Source organism: Primulina huaijiensis, chromosome 3 (genome assembly GCF_012295235.1).
Source record: "Primulina huaijiensis isolate GDHJ02 chromosome 3, ASM1229523v2, whole genome shotgun sequence".
NCBI lineage: Eukaryota > Viridiplantae > Streptophyta > Magnoliopsida > Lamiales > Gesneriaceae > Primulina > Primulina huaijiensis.
Window position 1 is genome coordinate 29,935,703 of NC_133308.1, and position 17,369 is coordinate 29,953,071.

The window sequence follows — 17,369 nt, forward strand, 5'->3', positions numbered from 1 at the left end:
TCAACACATCATTCCTTCGCAAGTACTCAGTACAAAAGTTTAGCAAGTTGTTATATTTCTACCCATGTTACTTTTTTACTCTGTATTGGGATTAACCCGCAGTTAGAGAAGACATCTTGCGGATGCATAAAGCTCGACTCCGTCTGTGGCAGGTATTCTTCAGCAGCCCATATGAGTGATGAGATGATAGAAATAATAAACGGAACCCAAAGCGTCCTGACTTTGAGCACAAGGATACTCGTGAAGCACTTTGGCTTAAAGACATTGATCCTCCATGGGTCAAAAAGCAACTTTTATTGCATTATTCAAGGTTGAACTAACGAGGTTCAGGAAACACATAAACGCATTGTCCCATCTTTCTCCTTTGGTTTTTGATGATACACCAAGAAATTGACCTTATGGAGCTCAAATGATACAAAATTGCTGCAATTGGGCTTTCGATGGATTAAAATCGTTGTGGGGCAGCAAATCTGATATCAGATAGCTGTGCTGCTGCTACCCGGTTTACAGGTATATTATGTGTCTACATTGAACACATAGATTGATTGACTGGACACCAGTATTTACGAAGTTGAGGCTCATTCATGAGCATTTAAAGCTTTCGAGATAAAATTGTTGACGAATCAATCATTCGAAATGTGAAACTATATAAAATGTATGTATGCATAATTAAAGAAAACGAAAAGTAGATTCAATGGGCTAACTGGGATACAATAAATGATATTAACTTCTCTATTCAATGAGTATAGATAGTTGAGACCAGAAGGTTTTCACAAGAAATACTAATAAATTAAACCGCAGTTGATCAAAGTCAGTTTGCCACAGCAAATAATGTTTATTGGATAACATGAGATCTCATTGGAAATTTCCTTTCAATTTTTTCCCTCTACATATTCCAACTTCTAATCCCAATCAAACCACCTTCAAATACTTTTAGACAGTATAATAAATTGTCCAAACCAAAAACACACTGTGTTCCAGTCCAAAGAACATAGCTGGAACAACATGCCATGTTTATTATTTATTACTAATATAAATATATTTTTATTAACTCGATTATCGGTCTCATTAAATATTTTAAATTTATATAATACTTTTTAAAATCTAAAATTGATTACACAAAAGATAATTAATTATATGTTGGTAATTTCACGCAATTTGGTTTGCCTTACAGTCGTCTTATTTGACTACCTCGGAAATGGGGTTGCATGAGCAGACATGTTCTAGAACTCCGACTGTTTCAAGTTCAATTTTTTAATTAACCAAACCACTACACTTCGCCTTTACCATCCTAAACTAAGTTACCAAACTGTGATGATTATTTATGTCGAGTCCTCATTTTTATAACCCCGCATTAATTCACCCATAAATTATATAACGACAAAAACCAAACAAATCAAGAAATCTCTCATTCAGGGTTAGGGTCGGGTCGGGTTTGTTGGGTTCAGGTAATTTCAGGTAGCAAAAAAAACTACCCGAACCCGACCCAAAGAAAACCAGCGGGTACCCGAAAAAAGTCAGGTAGTGTCGGTTAACCGAAGTTCTGCCTTTTTTTCAGCCTTTTTTCATGTGCTATGATGCTGCCCCGTGAAAAAAAATATATGTACTTGAAATTTAGTGATAAAACCTGCATTTATACCACACTTGCACAAATGAATCTAAAAATATATATGGGATGAGATAAACAGATTCGCAAGAGATGGCCGAGACTCAGAGTCGAGAGTGATGGACAGTGGACTGATGATTTGCTCAAGAAAGATGGCTTCAGATATTACGAAAAAAGTGTAGGTAGACGTGGCAACTTTTTCCAGTCGGGTCTTCTCTTCCGCTGTAGCTCAGGACTTGAGCCCGTTTCCTCCTGCACAAGTAAACAAGAGCGCCCGACGAGTTTTCGGGTGGGTTTTCTCTCATTTGGAATACAGAACCGTAGTTTGTTCAATGAGCCAATGTCATGGGAAACTTATACGATCGAGGACTAAACAATAAAAGAGAACTGCAAAGTTCAAGTAAAGAAAACTTCACCAAGAAAAAAGTTATTCAATTATACACTACTTTGATGTCCTAAAGTCTACAACTCATGATTATTGAAGGTGAAGGTGAAGGTGAAGGCGAAGATGAAGGCGAAGGTGAGTAAATAGATATGAGGACCAGACTATCGTGAACATACCAAGCATTTCCAAGTGGAACGTTGCAGGAAATAAATTATACTATCAAAAGATATAGACAGCATATATGGTGCACATAAGAAACACACGAATTAGTCGATAATTTTATGATATGTTTAAGATTATACAATCAAAGCTTTCAACTTTACACTAGTAAACCTTGACAAAAGCGAAATGCGACATGAATAGCACATGAAATTGGAGTGTAGGACCAAGAATAACCAAAATAACAGTATCCATCATAGGCCTATACTGAATCAAAACAAAGAAGAAAAAACAGCCCAAATAAATATTGCAAGGTACAGGAATGGTCCTAGAAGATCAGCAACGCAAGATTCCAAAGAACAAAAACATTTGATGCCTAGATGAAAACAAACCTAATCACAACAGCAAAAATCTGAACATCGGAGCATGGACGACAACATTTTTCAACTGAAAGTGGACAAGAAAAACAAGATTGATCACAAGTTTTTTTTTAAGTAAAAAGCGCTACAACAATTTGGACACTGAATCAATAACTATTAACAATGACTAATAAAGAACTGAAATGTTTATGGAATTCAAAGGAGTCTAAAGGAACGACATACACCAGTTGAAGTAAAACAGCCCCTACCCGTCCCATAAAAGATTCATAAACTATAAATTTGAATGATCAAGTAACAAAGTAGTCAACTAGAATACATAGGGTAAGGCTTGTTATTATTTTTGACACCCTGTTAGTTGGCAACAGCCCCAAGGCCTCTACCAGAACTGAAAGAATAGGAATCAATAATCATCTACATTATTCCCGACAGCGTGAGAAGGCCTCGATTCATCTGTACCTTGAGGATCCCTGTTGCTAAATTGAGCAGATTTCCCACTAAATCTGGTGTCAAGAAAGCCGTTATATCCATTCCCGGCCAGACTGGTGAAGCAAGTCCACCCGTTTAAATGCATGGGATACACAGGTGGACCACTTCCATAAGGCAACAAATTTGTCCTAACACCAATCATCGCATGGCTCCAAGGACTTCCGGGCGCAATTGGAGGGAAACCATAATCAATCCCTCCATATCCTCCAGGTGGATAACCACCACCAAACATTCCACCTCCATACACGTATCCCGCCACATTCCCATATCCAGAGGGAGAACATCCAAATCTCGTATAGTTGGGCAGGTTATTCCCTTGAGTCTGTCCTCTTCCACTACCTATCCTTCCATTAAAACCACTACTATTACCGTTATTTCCATCTTTGGGTACTGCCCTTTTCACCTCCACAAGCTTCCCACCCAATTGGTGAAAGTTCTTATGCACAGCCTCCTCGACAGAATCCTCTGAATCAAATGTAATAAAACCAAAACCCCTGGGCCTATGTGTCAAGTTATCGTGCATCACAACTACATCGGTAATCCTACCGAACTTCTCGAAGTAGCTCCTGAAATCTTCCTCTGTTAGATTAGCTGACAAACCCCCTACAAAAATCTTCTTGGTACTAATGTGATTGCTGCTCCTAGTGTTACTCCTACTATTAGTTCGACTCAGTGCTCTATCATGCTGATTATCACTTTGTTCACTCTTTGTAATTGCTTTTTTCACATCAACCTATTAAAAGAAAACGCTTTCCATAAATCAAATTACCCGACAGGTAAAAGGTGATATTAGCATTAAATTTTCAACTCAGGGTGATATAAGGCACGTGCTAAAGTTGCACTTCCAGGTCCAAGAAGTCAGAAGACAAACTTGCATAAGGTCCACGCAGTTATTTTTCAAAAGTCGATAATGACACATGCTTGATCAAATGAAATAAAAATAATTACTAACATGCTGCAAGAACAAAACCCCGACTTAAAATTTGAAAGGCCTTTTCAAAAAGGAAAGAAGAAAAGTCGAAACAAATCCTTAGTAAACTATAGAGCCATAAATAAGAACTTCAAACCTAAGTATGAAAGAAACACAAAGAAAAAGGTGAAAACTTAAAAAATATGAACCTTTATGTAAAAGAATAGAAATATAAGTGGAAGCCGAAAAAATCAAACTTTCCACTGTCGATAACCCTGAAAAAACAAGTGAAAGCCCGAAGAGCTGACCCCCGTCCAAAAACTACCAAAAAAGATATCAGAAACCCTAAAAGAGGAGAGAACAGAAAAGGCAGACCGTTCGCCCAAGAATTTCATGAGAATCCTGAAGTACACGATGAAAGGCAGAAGAATCGGAGAAGGTGACGAAAGCGAATCCCCTGGGGCTTCCAGAAATTCGATCTTTTGCTATCACAGACGCCAAAACGGTGCCGTATTTAACGAAATGCTGTTTCAGAATTTCGTCCGTCGTCTCCCACGAAATGCCACCGACAAATATCTTGTTCTGCTCCGGATCGTCCATTTCCAACTGCCACGATAATTGCGAAAAATTGGCGAAACCCTAGATTGGAGAGCTATAATTTACGAGTGACGAAAATTTGGGGGGGAATTTTGCGGCATAGATCTCACAAATTTTGTAGCAAAGAGTTAAAGTGATAACTAAAAAATATTAAATTTTTTTGTTGCTTTTAAGGTGGGAGAGGAGAGACGTGGAATTCCTCCTTTTTGCCCCCTCAACTCTAATTTTTATGTTGTGTATCTTTTACTTCTTTTACTATTTTTTTTTTATTAAAATTAAGCATCTAATACTAACCGGTGTCTTGGTCTGTTTTATAAACTATCTATATTACCCTTCACACACACCACGTTCATAGGGTTCCCTCCCACCAAATCAGACACTCTTCTTCTCTCCCAAACCAAGAGCCGCACAAAATCAAAACGTGATTTCCCGTTTCTCCTCTTCTTCAATTCCTTTCCTCACTACAAAAAATCTAATCGAAATTTTCAGAACCTTCGAAGTCAATTATATGATCGTCAATGGCGGATCCATGAAGAGTGAGTGATCGGTTATGGTAGACCACCGCAACATACGGTTGCTTCGGATCTGAACTTGGCTGATGTTCAAAAGAAACGGTTGTTATTGTGGATTATGGGCACGAGGAAGAGGGCAATGTCTCCTGAAGTTGAGGTATACATTTGTAAACGTACTGAAAGGTATTGAATTCTACTTTTTCTTCTATTTGGATTTAATGATCAGTGATTGTAGGATAGAGAAATAGTGGCGACTGGTCTAGTAATGTCTGTGAAGATTTACACGGGTTTGATTCGCGATTATCGTCTATTTATTTATTTTTATATTTTCTCTCCCTAAACATTTACACGTTTAATTGAGATGGAAATGTTGTCTGGATTTTATATACATATCAATGGACATAATTTGTATGGTATTTTTAGTGATTCCTTTGTTGATTTAGATGATCCAATTTCTGATTTTTCCTCTGAATGATTCAATATCGAATTTGTATTTTATCTCACTTATTTGTTGGTAAAGAATGACAAATAGAGCCATAACATGAGCTCCGAACAATAATCTAATTTTCTGTAATATTCTGTTCGAAAAATAATTAAACTATATTATCACCTTATAATTTCTCCAGCAGCTTTCCTTAGATAACTCGGCTGATATATGGCTCTGCCATTGAAGAGCAATGGGGTTCTATAGAATCATTTTTCTTATGGTGGATGATATTATGTTGAGGGGAGAGAGTAGTTAACTAAATGCACAGAACAATGTAATTTGGTGGGTATGTTTTCACTTTATTTTTTGATCTCCTTCAGTTTTAAATTGAATAATTTAGATTCACTTTCAAAACTTTTATTGTGATTAAATTTGTTTTACTTATGAGTTTTAATGCAGATGGTTTCTCAAACGGATAATTTGTGGTTTGCTTAATTTTTAACACTAAGGGTGACACTCTATTCGATAATTGAGGTTGGTTTTACATTCATTTTATTGTTTTCTTATTTCGAAATCCAATTTTATGCTCGATGAATAACACGTTGCTTCTTTTCCCACATCATTTCTTTTTTGTATTGTAAAGATATTTTAAAGTTTGATGTAATTGTAATTTAATCATCAAGTTTTATTTCCACCATTAGTCAATGCCCTTAAATGTTTGATAAAATGTGCAAAAATAGTCTGTTTGTGTCATTAGTAGTGTATTTGTTAATTTCAATAGAACGGTATCAAATTCGACTTTTTGATTCCGTTTGTATTGTGTTGAGTTAGATTTTATAGTTTCCAAGTCTCAAGGATTGATCAAACCAAAGATAGACCATATCAAGGAAGAAAAGAGCAAGAACAAGAGAAAAATTATATTGTGATACATCTAAATTCTGCTCATTTAGGCTTCACAAACTTAAATGAAAAATTAGAAAATTTTCCGTGTCAAGGATTATCATTGATACTGAGGGTCAAGAGTTAAGGATTGTCGTGCTTTTCTACCTATAAAATTAAATACAAAAATTCTACCTTTTTTTAAAAAAAAAGAAATAATAATTATTAAAATTATTTATTATCAATAATCAATGGTGTGCAACCTGCCAAAAAAATCTAATAATCAGATCCTCTTCTGCTGCCAGGTATTTGCGCTGTTTCATCTGTAATCAAGGTTGTTTCTTCTCTGTTTTTACTATGTTGTGATCGCCTGTTGATTGTTTTTCATGTTGAAATGGATTTCCCCCTTTTTATTGTCTGCTTTTTGTCTCCCATTAGGGCCCAGGGTTATTCAAGATTTTGGCTTTTGGCCTTCCATTAGCTTTCTTCGTGTTTTGGTGAGTTTTGAATTATTTTGTTCATGTGGACTGGTATAACCCTGATTCTCTCAAATCTTTAGAATGATTTTTCGAGTTTGATTGTCTAGGAATGCTTTTGTAATCAATGATAATCTGTTTGGTTCGTTTTTCGTGTTTTTCAACTTCTTTATTTTCATGGTCCATGGAGGATTGAAGCCGAAGAAACGACGGTTCACTGGCCCCTGTCTCACCACATGGTAATTTCTTCTTAACAATTGTGCGATTTGTTTACTTTACACAAAGAAATATAAGGCCTCACTTGGTAGCATGTATGTCATCTCAAGAACCAAATAGAATCCGAAATAACACAAATTGCGTTTTTGATATGTCGAATTTGCTTTTTTAATTTCTTTTAAAAAGCATCCATATCGTTGTACAAAATGACCTTACGATATCTAAGGGCCCAACCAAAAATTGGATTTTGTGTGCATATAAAGCCGATGAATCGAAGATAGTGGATTCAAATGAATTGCTCCTAATTTTGCAGGGTTTCATCCAATAGGAGATTCAAGATTGTCATACAAAAAACTATGTGATGTAAGTTGTTCCTTGCTTACTACTCCATGGTATTCAATCCTTTATATCTTTTAGCTTTTCTCTTGGCCCTTACAGTGAAGACTAACAGAATTGGGGAAATTTAAACTTTGTTTAATTTTAAACTTCTATTATTATAATTTTCATGTTGCTGCTGATGCAACAGAGGAAGGGAAAAAATAATTTCAAAAAGCATATAGGTTTTCGAGATCGATAAGGTGGAGCCAAGATGATAAGGTGAATAGCTAGCTGGGTGTATGTTATTTAAAAAAAAAATAGATGATGGGTCTACCACTTTGTTTTTCTCGAAGAGTATATTGCTTCGACATGAATTTTTTCTCATCCCTATTTGATTTATTGTTTTTAAAATTGTCTATCATCCTTTTTTGGTTATTAATTTTTTAATTCACTTGGAACAAATTCCTCTTACCATCATCGTGTGTTCCAACTCGCATAATACTGCTTTTATTGAACTAAAAAATAGATTTTCATTTATGTCAGTTTTAATAAAGTTTTTTATTTTAGTATACTCAATCTATGTAAGTTTTAAAAAATATTTTGTATAACATTAATATTTTTTTTATTTGAAGATGTGTATTATTGTGAGAATGGCTTCTTCTTGAAGCCAAATCAAAAGTTGATTTTTTGTTATCGGGCTTGGTGTTTTTTGTATTGATGAAGGCATCTTATTCAATTCTAGCTGAGAGGGTGGGAGGATGGTCAGTATTTTATTCATTAATTTTTTTATGTTATTAGGTTTTCAATTTCAACCATCTCTCAATTATCTCAACTCATCTACGTTTATTGAATTGTTCTCATACATTGCAACATCAGGTAACAAAATCTAAATTTATTGCTTTTATTAGCTCATTCATGCATTCAAAAATTTAAATTGTTTTTATTTTTGGGGAAAAAAATTTCTTTATGTTGTTTTTGGTCTTGCAATCAAATAAAAATAACTAAAATAGCTATTTTATTTTATGTTTTTGGTTTACTATATAAATTTAAATTTAAATTGAGATCTCTATGATTGTTATGCCAAAAGATATAATACTCGACTAAATTTACTATTTAAACTTTTATATAATATTTCACCAAATACTATTTTATTTATTTTCCAACACCTTTTAATTTTATTTCGTGTGCAAAGTTATATATAATGGATTTTAGCATGTTATTAATTGTATGATTTGTTTTCGTTTTGTTCTGGGATTCTATGTGAATAGCTTGGTGTATGTTATTTAAAAAAAATATGATGGGTGTCCCACTTTGTTTTTCTCGAAAAATATATTGCTTCAACACGAGTTTTTTTCCTCATCCCTATTTGGTTTATTGTTTATAAAATTGTCTATAATCCTTTTTTGGTGTTATTTTTTTAATTCACTTGGATCAAATCCCTCTTACCATCATTCCAGTGCATATTTGTTTATTGGAATTGAAGTATTCATATTCCAATTAGTTCCATTTTGGTATTCAAACTGTTGAATTGAACATCATCAAACATTGGTTTTTTGGTAAATGCAAGTGCAATAAGCATATTATTTGTGATAATATATGCAATTGCAATAAGAAAATTGAACAGGGTGCTCTAAAGTTTGTACTCATTTCTCATTTATACTCCGACATTGATGCAAAGTTGAGACCTTTAGGTATGGTTTCTTAGGTTAATATACAATTTTTCATAACTAGCAATTTTTCATATCTTTTTCATAATATTCAGTATATCAAAATGATCTTATTTTATTTATTTTTTTCTTTGGCTGTGTTGATAACAACCTTTAGTTTTTAAAAAAACTCATTTCTTATTTATACTCTGACAGTGATGCAAAGTTGAGATCTTTATGTAGGGCTTCTTAGGTTATTTACATTTTTCCATAACTTTTTAATCATATTCGGTGTATCAATGTTTTGTTAAGAAAATTTTGGTTTGGAATTGGATGCAATGTTTTTATGTCACCTCATATTGATTTGTTCTTCAAACAAGATAATTGAGTTTTGCGGTTTTGTATAAACGTACTCGGAATTTTTTATGCTCATGAAAATTTAAACTTATTGAACTTCATAATGATCATTTGGTTGTCTCAAAATACACTTTTTATTCTGTCATACGTTGTCATATTACCTCATTCTGAAACTAACAAATTTTAAAATTTTATTTACAATATCTGAGTTTTGACTATTTTATTGTAGAAGTAAGAGTAAGATAAACAGTGATCAAACACTACATCTCAAATAACAAATTTTAAATTTTTATTTATATTTCTCTTGCAGCTATCTAAACATTGAAAAATGAAATCCACGAGTTCAAGAGAACATAGACTAAACATCAATGTCAATAACATGTCTTCTATCCAAAATGACGTCGCAAATCAACAACAAAGGTCTCCGTAGGTATGATATTTTTTTTCATTCAAAATTTCAAGTAAACATTTTGATACTTTATTGTGGAAAATTCTAAAAAAAATTGAAAAAATTTATATTTTAACAATCAAATTCATTCATGATCAATCAACATAACACAATAGTATTAATATATATAAATTTTTTTTATATCTTTGTCATATTTAGACAAAAACGACGATATATAGACAAAATATAGATTCAAATAGTTTACGACAATGCCATGTATGTACATGAACAAAATATTCGTTCAACTTTTCCTGAAATGTATTCCATTATTATTTTGTCACTTTCACATGTACATTAACTATTGGTCTATGATTCTATGCAGGACACGACAAATTCTAACTCCAACTCTTACATCATGGATAAACAACAAATGCTAAAGCATAACGAACGTGAAAGAATGACCCGACGACGACGACAATCTTAACTTGCTCGACGTCGATCAAATTACCAAATTAGAAGAATGGATTTGACTTCTTCCATTTCTACTTCATCTTTGTATTCTTCGTTTTGGTCAAGTGATATACTTACAATATTTCGGTTTTTTTGTCAAATAAAAGGAGTTTGCCAATTTCTACTTTATTTACCATGTATTTAGCGAAATACTTGCAATAGTTTACATTTTGTTATGTCATATCAATTTTTTATAGCACGTTTTAATAGATTGTTCTATTTATTTTATATGTTTATGTTGTACTATGATATGATTCGATAAAATGAATATTTTCTTATTACGCTATACCAGAGTCGGTTTAGCTTATGCATAAAATACTTAAAGATAACTATAATTTTAATTGTTTTTTGTTCTATTTATTCGCTGAACGAATAAGACAGATTTTAGGTTTTTATATTCAATAAATTTTTGTTTGATAATATTCTCATATTATTTGGACAATCTTTTGACTATTTGTTTACTTCTTCTACATTGAAGTTTATCATTATTTCACATGACATGATATTACTGCTTCAAAAGGATATTATTGTTATAATCAACACCTGTATCATGTTTTGGTGACAAGTACAAAATGTTTAAGCTTTGGAATCCCTTGCTTTTCATGGATCAAGTACAAAATGTTTTGGTGTCATGGTGTTGTAATATCATGAATGTTTAATATATTAGCCTCTATATTCATGACACACGCAACGCGTGTGCCTCGGTGGCTAGTTATTTATCAATTACTGGGATCGGATACATTTATGAATAAATAAATTTGATGTATAAATTACAAATATATAAATAACACAAAATAAAATATAAATATCAAATTTAACATAATTATTTATTAAATTGTCAAATACTAGATTTGGAAGTTAAAAAAGTAATATTTCTTCAGATCGTTGGACATCCTTCGAATTCTCGCCACGGCCTCCGTCGTCCTCATGCCTCAGAAGATCGAGTGATCATTAGGTGTTTTGGGATTTATTTGCCGGATTACGGCGCATGACGATGTGTTATTTCGCAGTTCAAATCACTGGAGTGCAGTGCAGTCAATGATGATGATCGGGAGTTTCGGAGTTTTAGGTACTGGATCACCGCAATGAAAGAGGAGGGAAGAATGGAAAAAATGGGTGGTCGACGAAAATTCAGGAAATTACTGAACAAATTATGCGGATGTGTATTTGGGCACTCTGCAGGTAGAAAGTTTTCTCGATTTACTTAACTTGTACGTTCATATACACTAGACTCTTTCGGATCTTTATTTTTCCTTTTCCCATAGATTACATAACATAATTATCGCTTCTCTTCGGAGGTGAGAAAGTTATTTCAGACCAAACTTATACGTAGAAGACAATGTTACATCTTTTTATTTCATCGTAACGAGAAGGAAGTTTCGGATTGGTTAGGAGATTTTAAAAAAAGTATTTGAATCGGCGTATTTTATTTTTTGTTGAATTTGCATCTCTTTAAAATGATGATGAACTTCAAATCCATGGGCAAAATCCTAAAATGCAAATATAACGTTAATGGAAAGAAGGGAAAATTTTGATGGCAGAAGCAATGAACCTTTTAACGAATATATGATACAAATAAGAAAAAATAATTTACTGAAAATAATATTCCCGAATGATATATCTCGAAATTATTGATAGTTTTAGGTCACAATTGTGTGACTCGTTGGATTTATCCTTAGATTCCCACTTTCACAGCTTAGTTGTTTCACCTGGTGTTTTTAAAATTTTCATGTAATTAAAAGCGGCTATGCCATTGTAATCTACTTAGATTTAGAAACCTGATCTTGTAATCCAATTTGACGTCTTCGCAATCTAATGAGATTACAGCGTTTCCTTTTGAGATATTACAAAAATGTGGCAAATTGCATAATATATTATCATGAGAATTACATTATGGAATATCACTTTTCATACCCCCATTATGTATGAAATACAAATCTTTAGCTATTCTTTAAAGCAATATTCAAATTTCTCCAAAAATTAGTTGACAAGATTGAGAAGGAAGGATATTACTAAAGTTAAAGTAATAAAAGTGTCGAGATAGAATGCTTTCTTTCTTGTTAAGAGAAAGCGAAGTCTTGTGTATATATGTAGCCTGTTGATGTTAATATCACTTTCACCTTAATCTTTCTCTCTCGACGATATAATGTACAGACAAGGAATGTGGACTAGTATATAGGATATTTGATTGTTTTTTTCTAAAAACTCGGCATTGTTGTGTTTCAGAGTCGTAATTCTGTACTGCAGGTGTTGTGCAAAATAGTGGAATTGGAGCCATGTCGCCTTTAGGGGTTCATTTGTCTATTCAAGATCGTCATGTATATACAACCGCTCTACAATTTTTTCATCAATCATTGCTTGTATTTTAACTGAAAAATGCTTTTGCAAATCTTATAATGATGGTACTGCTTTTGTGGCTTCCTCTTAAGATAAATTGATGCATTGGGTATTCAAAGCATATGGAGTTGGCATATTTCTCATACGCAGTAATGTCTTTAAATCTGTGTCCCAAGTAGTACAAAGATGTCATAAGAGGTTAAATAATCCATTTCAGAAGACATCCTTTGAAATTCTAAGCTGATGTCCTTTTATCGAGCGCCCGGTCTGAAACAGTCCTTTGCAGCCACAATTTGAATGCAACGTAACATATTTTTGCATTGGTTTGCAGGTGGTGGTGGACAATGGCATACTTGAGGTCACATTATCGAACCCAGAAGGAATTGTTACTGGAATACGCTACAACAGTATTGACAATTTGCTAGAGGTTCTCAATGATGAGTCTAACAGAGGGTAATGGACTCAATGACTTCCCTTGAACAACTTTTCAAAAAAAAAAAATCACCATTCTCCGCTAATAAAATGAAAAAATCCATCCTTACAAAATTAAGTATCAAGATTAGAAGGCTGAAATATTGATTCAATTCATGAAGCAACAACTGAGGGTTTAAATTACCTGTTTTTTCAAGTCATTTTTAAATGAATTTGCAGGTACTGGGATGTTGTGTGGAACACTCTAGATGGAAGTGCCAAAGCAGGAGTCTTTGAAGTGTATGATCCTTTTTTTCTTTTCATGTGATGTGGTAAAGTAGTCCAACTTCTATGCTCCAGGAAAATCGAAGAATTTTTAGAACTTTTCGGTGTAATTTAGGATCAAGGCAACAAATTTCACAGTTATAAAGGAAAGTGAGGATCAAGTGGAGATTTCTTTCTCAAGACCATGGGATCCCTCTCTCGAAGGCAGGCTTGTTCCCTTAAATATAGACAAAAGGTTCGCTTCTAGACTATTTCTTGTTGGAATTAACATGATTAATACATTTTCAATATTCATATTGGTGGTGTTGTAGGTTTATTTTGCTGCGAGGCTGCTCTGGCTTCTACACTTATGCAATATATGAACACATAGGCTCAAAGGAATGGCCAGCTTTCAGCCTTGGTGAAACTAGGATTGCTTTTAAACTTCGGAAAGATAGGTGCGTAGCTTTTTCTAATTTCTCATTATTCCTAATCATACTCGAACCATACCAAACATCATGTTCTTTTTTTCTCTCATAGACGCACATTCATTGTATGAAATCTGGCAAATTTTTTCAGCTATGACTTCTTTATTATTTAGAAATCTTAATCACTTGCACTAAATTGAAAAGAGGAAACAAATGGTTATGTCCTTCCAGCATTTTTGAATATTGCATTCCACTCAGTTAATGGTATCAACTGGAAATCACAGACTTGCCCATTTTCTCGTGTTGTCTTTATCAGGTTATTATGTGTTCATATGAATCATCATCATTCATCATCGAAAAATGTGTAGGTTTCACTACATGGCATTGGCAGACAACAGACAAAGAGACATGCCACTTCCCGATGATCGATTACCTGGAAGAGGCCAACCCCTTTCCTATCCAGAAGCAGTCCTTCTTGTTAATCCTGTGGATCCTAAGCTAAAAGGAGAAGTGGGTTAAATTTACATTCCCTCTCTTTTTTCATGGTGCAAAATCTGATCCTTGGTTAAAGTAGTAAGACCCGTGTTAGTTGGGTGAAACTGCTAGAAGAAGTTAAAAATTTTCTCCTTTACTTGGATTTAAAGAACCTGGATCTGGTTAGTCATAATCTAGTTCACCGTGAAGTAATCCATTGTTTTTCAAAAAGGTTGATGACAAGTACCAGTACTCCTGTGATAACAAAGACCTAAAGGTCCATGGCTGGATATCGGTAGACCCTCCTGTGGGATTCTGGCAGATCACACCCAGTGACGAGTTCCGTTCTGGCGGGCCTCTCAAACAGAATCTTACCTCCCATGTGGGACCCACAACCCTCGCTGTAGGTTTCAACCATATGATATATGCATAAAACTTCTGGTGATATTCTCAAAAAATAAATATATAAATAAAAATTTTGGTGATTTTTTTTCTTTCCATGGATGGCTTTGTGATTATGTCCTTTTTTCAGGTGTTTCTTAGTGCTCACTATGCTGGGGATGATCTGGTTCCGAAATTTGGTCAGGGCGAGCCGTGGAAGAAGGTTTTTGGCCCTGTTTTCATCTATGTTAACTCTGTGATGGATGGAGAGAACCCGTTAAGCCTATGGGATGATGCAAAGCAACAGGTTGGTTTTACATATATTATCTCACATTCTATTCCAACATATTTTTACATTGAAAACAAATTAGTATATAGAACAAACATTTGGAATGAATCTTTTTCAGTTGTCAATTGAGGTCCAAAGCTGGCCATACACTTTTCCAGCATCCGAGGACTTCCAATCATCTGACCATCGTGGTAATGTCAGGGGAAAATTATTGGTTTCAGACAGGTGATATACCATTCATGACACTTCTTGTCATTGGGATTGTTTCCTACATAAGGAAAATTTTGACAATTTATGTATCTGTCTGTAGGTATGTTAGCTGTGATAATATTCCAGCAAATGGTGCATATATTGGGTTGGCTGCTCCAGGAGAGGTGGGATCCTGGCAAAGAGAATGCAAGGTGGAGATTAGGTTTTTGCTATCTTGTTCTTGAACCTCCTGCTGCTACGGTGTTCCCCAACGATAGAAGCAAACTTTCTAACTTCTTTTTCTATTTCTGTTTAATGCCATTGATTTCTTTGTAAAATGTGTTTCCCTCCTGATACTTTTATTTATCTGTTTTGCTCACAGGAAATCGAAAAATAAATTACTACCTCCGTGTCTGTTAATGAACTCATTGTTAATAATATATAACCAGGAGCAGTTTTTTTTTCTTTTTCTTTTTCATTTTTTTTACTTATTTAACAAATTAACTGTCAACAGGACTATCAATTTTGGACAAGAGCAGATGAGAATGGCTATTTTTCCATCAACAATATTCGCACTGGAGACTACAATCTATATGCATGGGTCCCTGGCTTCATTGGAGATTATCGAAATGGAAGTTCCATTACCATTACCCCAGGTCTTAGTTATTTACTTTTTTTTCGTATCAAGTAATGTTTAAGGCTTTGATTTAATAATAAATCATGAAATTTTTTTAGTCTTTGAAACTATTTATTGATTTAAAATTTACACAGAATTTAATTAGAGAATTGAAAAGGTTAATGAGACAGAAATATTACTCCTGAAAAATGTGAAAAGAGATAAAATGATAAAACAATGGCTTCGGAGTATTATTTTGCTACTTCTTAACATATATGTTTTCCTTGACTATCACTTGTTCAGAAACAGAGCGCCTGATTTCTTCTCTCAATAAATTTTACTTCACTTTTTCCAAGAATAATTTTTACACTTAAAAGGTAAGTTAAAAGTGTAAAACTGATCCATATATGAAGCAGGTCATGATCTTGACATGGGGGATATTGTTTATGAGCCTCCTAGAGATGGCCTGACATTGTGGGAAATAGGCATTCCCGATCGTTCTGCTGCTGAATTTTATGTTCCCGATCCTGACCCAAAATACATCAACAAACTTTATGCCAATCATCCGGACAGGTTATTTACTCTGCATGAAACAAACTCCTTTGCTTTTCTTCATTTGGTTCCTTTATTTCGTGCGTGAGAAGAATTGTGAATCTCAAAATGCATCATTCGTCAGATAAGTAAATTGACGCTACAGGTTCAGGCAGTATGGACTGTGGGATAGATACTCCGAGTTATATCCCAGTCAAGACTTGGTGTACACAATTGGAAAAAGTGACTACGGAAAAGATTGGTTTTTTGCACATGTTAACAGGTCTGTTTTTCCTTTCTACTTATTACTGTAGCGCATTGTGGAGAAACGATTATTGCAATATTCTCTCATACTTTCTGGTGTTTAAGAAAATTAGCAAGGTCACATTCTACTATTTTATATCCAAGAGCTATAGTTCAGTTCTTTTCTTGCCCCTGTACCCCTCGTCACCTTCCTAAGTTGAAGTGCTTCAATACACCTTAGAAGTACTTTATTCTTCTTGAGTGCAGGAAGAAAGAAGACAACACCTATCAAGGAACTACTTGGCAGATCAAGTTCACTCTTGACTCTGTTGTCGAGAATGGAACATATAAACTTCGCGTGGCACTGGCATCAGCTTCTCTCGCTGAACTCCAGGTACAACTTGTCTTGAATTTTCAGTTGCTTTATTGGATCATGTAAAAAGAAGATTTTATTTTTCCCCTTGTTCTTTTTGTTTAGGTTCGAATCAACAATCCTGACACAAACCGTCCATTATTTTCAACTGGTCTGATTGGAAGGGACAACGCCATTGCGAGGCATGGGGTTCATGGGCTCTACCGGCTGTACAATGTAGATATAAAGGGTGACTCGCTTGTTGAAGGGGAGAATACCGTATACTTGACCCAACCAAGGAGTGCAAGTCCCTTCCAGGGGCTTATGTATGATTACATTAGGTTTGAAGCTCCATCCTCCAACTATTGATTTGCATCGTATAGTTCTTTAATTGCATCCAAACCAAATAGGTTGCAAATACTTGCGCTTCATCAAGTTTGATAAATGTAACGTTGATATTATAAGCAAATGCGATACAAAATTTATTATACAAACTTGTTCCCATGTAGTGCCGAGAGATTTGCAAGACTTGGTTCGAGTCGCATTATTATATCAGCTCATCTCGACCTTGCAATACGACCGTTTGAACTCTCTGACTGGGC

At 34.3% G+C, this 17,369-nt stretch overlaps 2 protein-coding genes and 2 long non-coding RNA genes across 9 annotated transcripts; 3 read left to right on the forward strand and 1 right to left on the reverse strand.

Annotated features, from left to right (window-relative positions):
- Positions 1-1,864: 1,864 nt before the first annotated feature.
- On the forward strand, positions 1,865-3,089 carry LOC140974572 (uncharacterized). The gene is made up of 2 exons (XR_012174807.1): positions 1,865-2,096; positions 2,139-3,089. It is a non-coding gene; the product is annotated as an uncharacterized lncRNA (long non-coding RNA).
- Positions 2,758-4,669, reverse strand: LOC140974571 (heterogeneous nuclear ribonucleoprotein 1-like). Its single transcript, XM_073438130.1, has 2 exons — positions 4,302-4,669; positions 2,758-3,749 (listed from the first exon to the last, which is right to left on the reverse strand). The coding sequence occupies exons 1-2, from the start codon at positions 4,524-4,526 to the stop codon at positions 2,931-2,933; spliced, it is 1,044 nt and encodes a 347-aa protein (XP_073294231.1). The 5' UTR covers positions 4,527-4,669; the 3' UTR covers positions 2,758-2,930.
- Positions 4,670-4,817: 148 nt separating this feature from the next.
- Positions 4,818-10,446, forward strand: LOC140974573 (uncharacterized). 5 transcript variants are annotated; one of them, XR_012174812.1, is made up of 8 exons: positions 4,818-5,322; positions 5,662-6,675; positions 6,780-7,056; positions 7,347-7,396; positions 7,562-7,630; positions 8,150-8,227; positions 9,665-9,784; positions 10,125-10,446. It is a non-coding gene; the product is annotated as an uncharacterized lncRNA (long non-coding RNA). The 5 variants fall into 5 exon arrangements; XR_012174810.1 differs by lacking the exon at positions 7,562-7,630 and having other exon boundaries at positions 5,662-5,996; positions 6,647-6,675; XR_012174809.1 differs by lacking the exon at positions 7,562-7,630 and having other exon boundaries at positions 4,818-5,192; positions 5,271-5,322.
- Positions 10,447-11,118: 672 nt separating this feature from the next.
- LOC140974574 (uncharacterized) lies at positions 11,119-17,275 on the forward strand. 2 transcript variants are annotated; one of them, XM_073438131.1, is made up of 16 exons: positions 11,119-11,434; positions 12,500-12,570; positions 12,921-13,042; positions 13,241-13,300; positions 13,401-13,520; positions 13,597-13,722; positions 14,061-14,202; positions 14,399-14,569; positions 14,699-14,854; positions 14,955-15,061; positions 15,147-15,237; positions 15,540-15,681; positions 16,058-16,214; positions 16,339-16,455; positions 16,683-16,809; positions 16,894-17,275. In XM_073438131.1, the coding sequence occupies exons 1-16, from the start codon at positions 11,338-11,340 to the stop codon at positions 17,134-17,136; spliced, it is 2,049 nt and encodes a 682-aa protein (XP_073294232.1). In that variant the 5' UTR covers positions 11,119-11,337; the 3' UTR covers positions 17,137-17,275. The 2 variants fall into 2 exon arrangements, with proteins under 2 accessions (XP_073294232.1, XP_073294233.1); XM_073438132.1 differs by having other exon boundaries at positions 16,345-16,455.
- The last annotated feature ends 94 nt before the right edge of the window (positions 17,276-17,369 follow it).